A 10,726-nucleotide genomic window follows, 5' to 3' on the forward strand; every position below is an offset into this window, starting at 1 on the left:
CCTGACTTAATCGCACCCATCAGGCCTTTGCAGCTTTATGCTGATGGGGGTTACCAGCTGAGAAATAGGAGCCTTGAGGGTACCCCTAATTATGGTCCCCGACAGGGACGGAAAGTAATGGAGTTTGTTTAGGAATGCGAGGATAGCGTAGGGGGATCTTACTATACTTCTTGCACTCTTGGCGCATAGAAGTGATGGACGCGTCGTCGGATCCCGATGTAGAGGGCGATGAAGAGTCGGTCTCGTAGTAGACCACTTTCTTCATTTTCTTCTTCTTCTCGCCACTCTTGTGTGTCCTAATGCGTGAAGGGGATCCCTCCTTCTTTTTGTTGCCGGACTCCCTTGATGGAGCCTTCCCGTGGCTTGTGGCGGGCTTCTCGCCGGTCACCATCTCCTTCTTGGCGTGATCCCCCGACATCACTTCGAGCGGTTAGGCTCTAATGAAGTACCGGGCTCCGATACCAATTGAAAGTCGCCTAAAGGGGGGTGAATAGGGCGAATCTGAAATTTACAAACTTAAGCACACACTACAAGCCGGGGTTAGCGTTAGAATTATAAACGAGTCCGAAAGAGAGGGTGAAAACAAATCACAAGCGAATAAGAGTGGATGACACGATGATTTGTTTTACCAAGGTTCAGTTCTTGCAAACCTACTCCCCGTTGAGGTGGTCACAAAGACCGGGTCTCTTTCAACCCTTTCCCTCTCTCAAACGGTCACCTAGACCGAGTGAGCCTTTCTCTTCAATCAAATGGGACACTAAGTCCACTACAAGGACCACCACAACTTGGTGTCTCTTGTTTTGATTACAAGTGAGTTGAACACAAGAAAGAATGAAGAAGAAAAGCAATCCAAGCGCAAGAGCTCAAATGAACACAAATGTCTCTCTCTAGTCTCTAATTTGGTTGGAGTGATTTCGGACTTGGGAGAGGATTTGATCTCTTTGTTTTGTGTCTTGTATTGAATGCTATAGCTCTTGTATGAGGTTTGAAGGCTGAAAACTTGGATACAATGAATGGTGGGTGGTTGGGGGGTATTTATAGCCCCAACCACCAAAGGAGCCGTTTGTGCAGGATGCTGTCGTATGGCGCACCGGACAGTCCAGTGCGCCACCGGACACTGTCCGGTGCGCCAGCCACGTCACCCGGCCATTGGAGCTTCTGACATCTGGGCCACCGGACAGTTCGGTGGTGCACCAGACAGTCACTGTTCACTGTCCGGTGCGCCTTCTGGCTCTGCTCTGACTTCTGCGCGCACTGTAGCGCATTAACTGCTCGTTGCAGACGACCGTTGGCGTTGTATAGCCGTTACTCCGTTGGCGCACCGGACAATCCGGTGCTACACCGGACAGTCCGGTGAATTATAGTGGAGCGGCTCCCAGAATTCCCGAAGGTGGCAAGTTCAGACTGGAATTCCCTGGTGCACCGGACACTGTCCGGTGGTGCACCGGACACTGTCCGATGGCACACCGAACAGTCCGGTGCGCCAGACCAGGGCACACTTCGGTTGTCTTTTGCTCTTTTTATTTGAACCCTTTCTTGGTCTTTTTATTGGTTTGTTGTGAACCTTTGGCACCTGTAGAACTCATAATCTGGAGTAAACTAGTTAGTCCAATTATTTGTGTTGGGCAATTCAACCACCAAAATCAATTAGGAAAAGGTGTAAGCCTATTTCCCTTTCACTCTCCCATATGGTCTGCTAGGTTACGGCGGAATCCCTCCCTTGTACAATACCGTCGTGCCACCCATACCATCACCACCAATCACAACCACAACCACTTCACTCCCATCCACCTCAACCAACCTTCCAACGTCAATCTCAGCCTTGCTGCCACCCACATCTACAATACCCATACCCATCCATCAGATACCCTTCCCACACTCCCCATCCCCAATCCCAGGCTTTTCCGAACCCCACCATACCGCTTACCCACCACAGCAAAACCATCCAAATCAGCACCACCACAACCTTCCCTTTCCCACATTTGACGACAAAGAGGATCCTGCTGGATGGTTGCCCCGGTGTGAGAGCTTCTTCTACAACCAAGGGACCCGGAGGGGGACAAAGTCTAGATGGCCACATACTATCTCACGGGCGCTGCACAAGTGTGGTCCGTCATGCTACAGCGCGACGAGCCCACACTACATTGGTTGCGCTTCAAGACGTTGTGCCAACAACGTTTTAGGCCTCCTCTACGCACGAACACGTTGGGTGATATGGCACGACTGCCTTTCCGCTCCACGGTAGAGGACTAACAGGATCGATTTCTGGCTCTCCTATGCCACATGGAGCCCGTGCCGCTGCCGCACCAACAGGCTCACCTATTCACCACCAGACTGCCATGGCGCCTACGGGTGGACATCGAGCTCTGCGCACCCAGCGACCTTCAACAAGCAATGGCTCTAGTGCGTGCGTATGAGCGACGCGCCTAGGGGGGGCAACAGGTCTACGCGACCAGCTGCGCGCTTGCCGACCACCTCTACACCAGCAGCTCTTCCCCTAGGCGTAGCAGCGACGCCGACAACATCACCTGTAGCCCCATCATTCAAGCGACTAACCCCTGCAGAAATGGCGGAACAACACAAACAAGGCTTGTGTTACAACTGTCGTGAGTCGTTTATGCGTGGTCACCGTTGTCAACGCCTTTTCTACTTGGACATGGCTGATGAGGATGAGGAAGCCGCCACCGAGGGTGCTCCTGTGGCGGACAGTGACACGCCTGTCATCTCGCTCCTCGCCATGACTACAATGTGGAAAGCATAGACCATGCAGATCACCACCTCCATCAACGACCAGCATCTCCTCGCGCTGCTCGACACCGGCTCCACCCACAACTTCATCCACCCCACCATCGCCACCGCCGAGGGCCTTTCCTTTGTGGGTTGCAGCAACACCTCCGTCACTGTGGCCAATGGCGACAAGGTGGCTTGGCAGGGTCGCGCCGATGAAGTCACGATGTCTGTGAACGGCGTCCCCTTCACCACCAGCCTGTACGCCATTCCGCTTGAAGGGTTTGCTCTCATTCTAGTGAGAGCACCTAGAGGGGGTGAATAGGTGATCCTGTAAAAATAGCTTAACAAAACAAACTTGGACTAATATTGGATTAGTGAAAACCAAGTTCGAGAGAAAAGTGCTAGCGGAGTAAACTTCTTCACTTAATTTCTATTCACAAAGTGAGTATTAAACTTAGAACAATTATGTAAGTGAAGTGAATAGAGGTAGAGAGAATCGCACAAGAATGAAGACTAGTGACACAACGATTTTATCCCGTGGTTCGGCCAAGTAGAATACTTGCCTACTTCCACGTTGTGGCGTCCCAACGGGCGAGGGTTGCACTCAACCCCTTTCAAGTGATCCAAAGATCAACTTGAATACCACGGTTCTCTTTATCTCAATTATATCCCTTTGTGAGGAATCTCCACACTTTGGAGTCTCTCACGCCTTACACAAAATGATCTCGAATGAGTACAGGAGTAAGGAGGGAAAAGCAACACACACAAGAGCGAGAGTTGCAGCACCAACACGCACACAAGATAAGAACGAGCACACGAAAGCAGCACAACGGAGTTACAACTTAGAAAAGTGCTCGAATCTCTATCACAGTGAACCAGATGTGTGAATGCGAAGTCTCGATGTCTTAGGATGTTCAAGAGGTGCTTGGTGTACTGTTCTATGTGCCTAGGGGTCCCTTTTATAGCCCCAAGACAGCTAGGAGCCATTGGAGCTCCATTTGGAAGGTCATAGTTGCCTTCTGTCCGTGAGCGCACCGGACAGGGAACATTGTGCGATTTTCTTCATTTTCTAGCGAAGCCGACCTTTGCAGCCACGGCGCCCGTGGCACACCGGACAGTCCGGTGCGGCTTGGTGACCATTGGCAAAGTCCACGCGTCGCCCGCTGATTGCGTTGCCGACCGTTGGTGTGGGTGCGGCAGGCTCACCAGACAGTCCGGTGAATTATAGCCACGACGCGCTGAGTTTTTCCCGAGAGCGGTCTGTTCACTAGGAGAACCAGCCTGAGCACGGGACACTGTCCGGTGCACCTTAGGCTGGTGCAAGTATGGATGGACTCAGCCACACTTCTTCAATCTGATTTCTCTCGTTTTGACAAGATTCCTAACACTTAGTAGAATAATGTTTGTACCAAAAACAATTTACTAAGGCTAGAATCATACCTTGATTTTTCCATTTGCATCTCTTTGACACTTAGCACAAAACAATATGTGTTGAGCATCTAACCACCAAAAATTTATAGAAATGGCCCAATGGCACATTTCCCTTTCAATCTCTCCCTTTTTGGTGATTTATGCCAACACATTAAAAGCAACTCAAAATGCAACAACATTTTCAAATATAAGCTAAAGAGCGCAAATTGAAGACCAATTCATCTCACATAGGATTTGGCATATTTGGATCGGTCTGATGTTTACTCATCAGCCAGACTTAGTACTATTTTGGGCACATCTTCTTTGTCTTCATTTGTCTCTTAGGCATTTCAATGACTTAGACATATGTTCTTTGAGAGTAAGCCATCTCTTTTGTTCGAACCAATCATGCAACTCATTTTGTATATTTTCTCTAACTTTTTGCTCATCTTGGCACTTGGAACCTCAAACTCTAAACCTTAGTAATCCTCTTACTCTATTGAGATCCAATATGTTGCAATGGTCATCAAGAACCTATCCAAACACTAGAATGGCCCAACATACAATTCCTTATTGATTTCTTACTTCTGATCATTTCTGTCAAAGTCTGCATAAATATGAGCCTCTTCTAGTTTGTTCTTTGACACCTTCATTCTTGAACTTGTGACCATGCTTCTTCACTTGTCTTGAGTTAGCAACCTTGAGCCTTATGATTTGAACCATCTCATCACATATGAGTTAAATTGATGGCTTCAAATCACATCTTCTAATGTTGTGATCTTTAGCACAACACGAATCTTCACAATCTGATTAGTCTGTCAACATCATGCAAGTACTATCTTCACCTTAGCCATGATACCTTGGTCCACAAGCCATCTGCTTGGCCTTCAACTTTGCTTAGTCCCTCAAAGCCCTTTCCTTACATGTCTTTACCATATCATAATGTCTCCAAGTCACATTACATTGAAAATTGGCTTAATCAATCTTCATCTTTTCTTTCCATCTTTTCTTGAAAAGTTTCATTCGAATCCCATTCCACTAGATAAGCTTTGCCATCCTTCTTCTTATGATATAATTTCTTCTTTTTATTGTCCTCTCCGTATTTGTTCTTCTTCTCCTTGCTTGGGAAATTCATTGCAATTTTACCAAGTTCCCCACATTCAAAGCACTTTCTATCATTGAAAGCATTCCTTCTTGATGATGGACCTTTTCTAAATTAACCCTTTTATTTTCATGAATTTGTTGATAGAGTGCAAAAGAAGATGTTATTTGTAACATAAACACTAGTTGATACAGGGCAAGGCCCTAGCTTCCGTGGGGTACGATAACTTGATTGGGTGGAGATCTCGACATTGATGATCCAAGGCTCCGAGCGAAACAGATCCTCGCAATCACTACACCAGTGCTCCGTTGGTTATCACCCGTGACACACGAGTGACCTCGCCACGAAGGCTAATACATGCAAGTGCAATCAAGAACACAAGCAAGAACATTAAGAATGTAACCAAAGCTGTGTTCGATAATAGATATGATCTAAGAAAAAACCAAACCCTAATGTGGTGGCGGTTGCTGGCAAAATAGAGGTTAGGGGCGTGCATGACCCCAGGTCGCACCCCTAATGGGCTCCAACGCGATACATGGCCCAACAACCCAACAAACGATGTCCCAACACCAAAACAGAATCTGAACGTTGACTTATTTCGACGATTCTCGTTGACTCCAAATGAATTTTAAGGTGGTTTTAATTGGGTTGAAAAATCTTATCTCTTTATTTTTTTCATCCATATAAAGACCAACCTAATCGGAGTTCAGATGCATCCTGAGCGTCTGTTTTAATGTAGACTGGTCCTAGACTTCGAGGTGGAGACGAAGTTGAGTTAGACTTGGCTTTCTCTTGTTGTGAACGTCCTAGCTTCTCCTCCTTGACATCTTGGCCTTTCCCAAGTCCTTGCTGGTCCTCTCCAAGGTTCCTAATCATTAAAACATCCATGGCACCAAGAGTAAGCTCTGAAACACAATTGACTAGGTAAGAACAAACCTGGAGATTTATGTGTCATGCACGTGCTCGTGTTGTCGTTTCGTGTATTGTTTATATGTGAGTGATGTCATCATCACTAGTTCCCTTATTTTGCAATCCTTTGGATAGGTATATTACTAAAAGAGGAAACATCATGATATTGACTAAATTATCCTTAAGTGTTCATGCATAATTTTAATGAAGACAAATTGAATAAGCATGATTAACAAAATAAGTTTATAGGGCAATTTAATACTCATAACATGGTGAAAGTTTTACTGTAGAAGAATCAGATCCAATTGAAATTTGAAAGAATACATCACATGGTATTGATTTGATCTTCCTTTAATGTTGATCATACACTCTATTTGATGAACTTATGCTTATATTGTGGAAAACCATTCAAAGCGTGTAGATTACCATATATAAGAATGATGAACTACAATCTACCATATGATTGGATCTTTTTCCAAAGAGAGGTATGGCCTTTTAAGATCTTTCTTAAGTGCCTTATATTTCTTACGTGACCACACAAGGCACAAAAGAATATCAATTGTAAGCATTGTGCACTTAAGCTGCCGTTTGGTTCACATATTGGTAACGTAATGGGTACCTCCTTATTCAAATGGATACCTCCTTATTCAAATTTATTTAAGTCCAACCGTAATCGATACCACACTACAAATGGATACCTCCTTATTCAAATTTGTTACCGCTCGTATTCGAGTGTGAATCGTTACCATTACCATTTATGTTACATTTCGTGAACCAAATGGCACCTTATTACCTCCCTTTGACTATCATCAAGTTGTAGGTTCTTTGTTTGATTTCCACAAAAGTGATCATTTATGCCTATAAAACAAGATCTTACTAAAGATGAATATGAAGTTTGTGATACAACAATTTAATCCATCTTTGGGTCAATATTAAAAATAGTCAATGTAAGATTGATAGCTTGAGACAAGAATTGAATTAACTCATTCAATCACCCAAAGCTTCATATCATCTCCAAAATCCTGCAATGCTCTTCAAGCATATCTTGGTCCCCATCTCTTGATGAGTCCATCAAGGTTAGTGACTATTTGTTTCATATTATAATCTATCTAGATTCTATAATCTAGCTTAAATAATCTGAATGGTAAACAAGGAGACATATTATTAGACCAGATTATATGAAGTAACAATGCGCTTTCTCCTTTAACCAACTCTTTATGAAGAGATTGATTAAAGGAAGAATGTCTTGACAATGAAGAGTAAATAAAGAATTAGGTGCATAAAGGCATTTGAAATGAATCGCTATGAATGTACTGTTGGGTGTGTTCTCTACAACCGGTTAATAGAGACCGGATTGGGCTTAACCCAACTATCGTCTCTTCAATCGGGCCCTTGATCGGGAGGGCCCACACTAACCTCGATTGGAGCCCCAGGCATACGACTCTATAAATATAAGACTAAGGGGTTGCAGGAAAAACTAACGCTAGTACCTCGCCCCAAAACTCTAGTCCCGAGAGGCCCCCATCGCCTAAGCGTCAGAGTGTCTGGAATCGTGACAACCTTCAGCGGCTCGGATCCCGATGCCTGCTGATTCTCTGCAGGGCATCGATATGAAGACAACAACAACGACATTCTCCAACAGCAACAACAAAGATGTGTTTCTCTGTTCCTCTCAGTAGAACAGGCCATTGAGGTTTTCCAGTTACGGATTGATATTTTAGGGACTTAGGAATCGATCCTAGGCACCATAGATCCTAACATGTACTCCTTTGTTTATTTCCTTCTTAGTTGTGAACAATTACAATGAGTTATATCAACCATTGAAATTGCGTGTTCTATAGGAGTAGAGAAGTGAAAGAAGTGCAATAGTGAGTAGATGCATTGAGATCTGGAATATAGCCCAAGTATCCTGTGCGTCGACAGCCCATTTCAATCCCAGAACAGGGCCCGAGCGAGAGCCCACGAACGAAGGGCTCCTTCTCTCTCCTCTCGTTGCTGCATTTGCAGACTTGCAGTGTTGCAGATAATTTTGGATGCCATTCAAGCGTTCTACGGCTCCAATTTCTCTGACTTCTCCCTGAGCCTTTGCGGCCGGCTGGAGCTGGACGGTCCCCGGGCAGCGCAGGCAGCCGGACTGCGGGAGTCACCTCCATGGCCTCGGCTGCTACTGCAACCCTCCCCAAGGTTCAGTTGAGGCCAAGATGCAACAGCTACTTCCAGGTCCGCCCCGTCCTTGCACTCCCTCTCCCCTCCCGAAAGTTCAGCTCATCAGTTGCCCTGTTGATTCGTTCCAACATGCCCTCAACCCTAAGGTGACCGGTCAAGTCCATGCCCACACCAAAACATGCGGTGCCTGCAAGTGTCCGACCCATATCCACGGGTAAACAAACTGGACGCGGCTCCTTTGTCGCCTGTCATCTTCAGATTTTCAGTCTTCAGTCTCCACGTTTGCCTTCACAGGTTGCTTGTTTCAGCTGGAGGAAGGAGGACATTCCTGCCGGTGTCTGCAGTTGGATCAGGTGAACTGCGAGTTCTTCAACTATGTTCAACACAGAGCCACATTTTACATGGTTCAGAGTTTCAGATATTGCTAACGTCTTTAGGAAATGCGTGCAGGTCAGGGCTCATCGGTCACTGAGGCCGACAGGAAGAGCGATTTGTCGCTGGAGAACGTCAAGACGTCCGTTGTATCCCGCGACGGTGAAAAGATTAATGTGAGCTCCAACCAACTCAGCTGTCCAGATGTACAGATTGAATCTTTTGATTTGATCTGGCCATGTCAATTATTTCTCTGTATGCAGGTACGAGTGCAGTTGCCTGGAAAGGCGACGCAAAAGGTGTTTGATGAGGCTCTGACGTTCTTGGCCCGTGATGCGCCACCGGTTCCTGGTTTTAGAAAGTCCAAAGGAGGTACTGATCATCATAAGCACACCGCAACCTCTCTCTCTCTCTCTCTCTCTCTCTCTCTCTCTCTCTCTATCTCTTATTAATGTCACGTTCTTTCTTGCTTCACATTGGCACTAACCGTTTCTTACAAGACATATTTTAGTAATTGTTTGCCTCAAGTAATTCAAACTTCTAACCGTTTTGTGTCCTCTGCATGCACATATGTTGGATGTTCGAAGGGAAAACATCAAATGTAAGTGCACATGGACCTTTTTTTCCGATCAGCTTCACCAATGCAAATTATTCAAAGTCATTTTATCATCTTCCAAGGCATGCTCTATTAATATATATATATGATGTCCTTTTCCTATAGAAAAAAAAAACAGTCGGTTTGATCAAACATGAGTACACGCAGCTGTTAGCAACTAGATTTCAACCACAAGTGCCGGCTATATCAAGCCTGCACTGCACAATCTTTCAGTTTGTACTTTGTACTCCTTCAGAACCAACTGAGCAGAGATTGTGCTGTTTCTGTCCTTCAGATACCCAGCAGCATCCTGCTGCAGATGCTTGGCAAGAGCCGGGTCACCAAATTCGTTCTTCAGGAAATACTGAGCATCACCATTGAAGAATTTGTCAAGAAGGTGAATGCCAGTTCAGATAACACTTGGCAAAAAAAAAAACCCGTCACTGGTAGGTATGACACTGACTTGCTACTAATAAATCAGGAAAACCTGAAGGTGAAACCTGAGATCCAGACAACCCAGTCCGAAGGCGAGATGGAGTCCGCGTTCGCGCCGGGATCAGCATTTGGGTTCAATGTTGTCCTTCAGCTCGAGACACCTGACTCTGATGATCCAGAGGAGAAACCTGGCTCTGATGACGATTTACAGGAGGAATCTGGTTCCTCGGAGTAGAAAGAAATGCATATCGCCTGCATGCATTTATCAACCTTCTTCATGTGCCATTCCTTATGAATGAATGTACTGAATGGAAAGCCGTTGCAACCGTTTTGAGTTGAGAGTTGCAACTGAAACATTTCTGAAGATATGAGTGGCCGACTCGCCTCTCTTAACATGTTGACACACAGCGAGCATACGCTTCAGAAATCGGAACCTGCTGCACATATGATTGGAACTGAAGAAAATGCGCGTGGGAGGTCCATGCCCACAATGATAACACACTAGAGCTTCAGCTTCCAGCGCACACTACAACAAGATCTTATCCGCTTTGTCTGGAGTATCATCCGTTGACAACTCGGCTTCCAACTACCAGATCAATCATTCCGGGTGCTCCCCACCTCCCAAGGTTCACACTCCCCCACATCGCCAGTGACCTACCAACTGCACATATTATTCGTTCCTTTTTTTTCCAGAGAAAACCAGCCGCATATATTCTTGGAGAGGAGAAAGACCCGGCCCTAAACATTTGCACTTCTGATTCTATGGCCCATGAGAATTCCCTGTCATGACAGTATTTTGCAACTTCCTGACATTATTGTTTCAGTGCTGAAATGTTCACGTCATGGGTAGTAGCCAAGTCATTATACCAGAAAGAAGACATTTCATTAGGAAACATGATCAGACTCAGGACCTGGGATGATCTGGTCTACCACCTTATTCTCTATATTCCTATCACGCTTCCAATATTTTTTTTTCTGACGATGAATAGATACACGTTAACACCTTC

General features: G+C 45.5%; 1 protein-coding gene across 2 annotated transcripts; it reads left to right on the top strand.

Annotated features, from left to right (window-relative positions):
• The first annotated feature begins 8,078 nt into the window (after positions 1–8,078).
• LOC100274034 (uncharacterized) lies at positions 8,079–10,726 on the top strand. 2 transcript variants are annotated; one of them, XM_008674284.2, is made up of 8 exons: positions 8,079–8,371; positions 8,464–8,531; positions 8,612–8,670; positions 8,768–8,865; positions 8,953–9,061; positions 9,277–9,290; positions 9,580–9,681; positions 9,766–10,122. In XM_008674284.2, exons 1-8 carry the CDS (start codon positions 8,303–8,305, stop codon positions 9,952–9,954), a joined length of 708 nt encoding a protein of 235 aa, XP_008672506.1. In that variant the 5' UTR covers positions 8,079–8,302; the 3' UTR covers positions 9,955–10,122. The 2 variants fall into 2 exon arrangements, with proteins under 2 accessions (XP_008672506.1, NP_001141889.1); NM_001148417.1 differs by having other exon boundaries at positions 8,193–8,531; positions 9,766–10,726.

Source organism: Zea mays, chromosome 3 (assembly GCF_902167145.1).
Source record: "Zea mays cultivar B73 chromosome 3, Zm-B73-REFERENCE-NAM-5.0, whole genome shotgun sequence".
NCBI lineage: Eukaryota > Viridiplantae > Streptophyta > Magnoliopsida > Poales > Poaceae > Zea > Zea mays.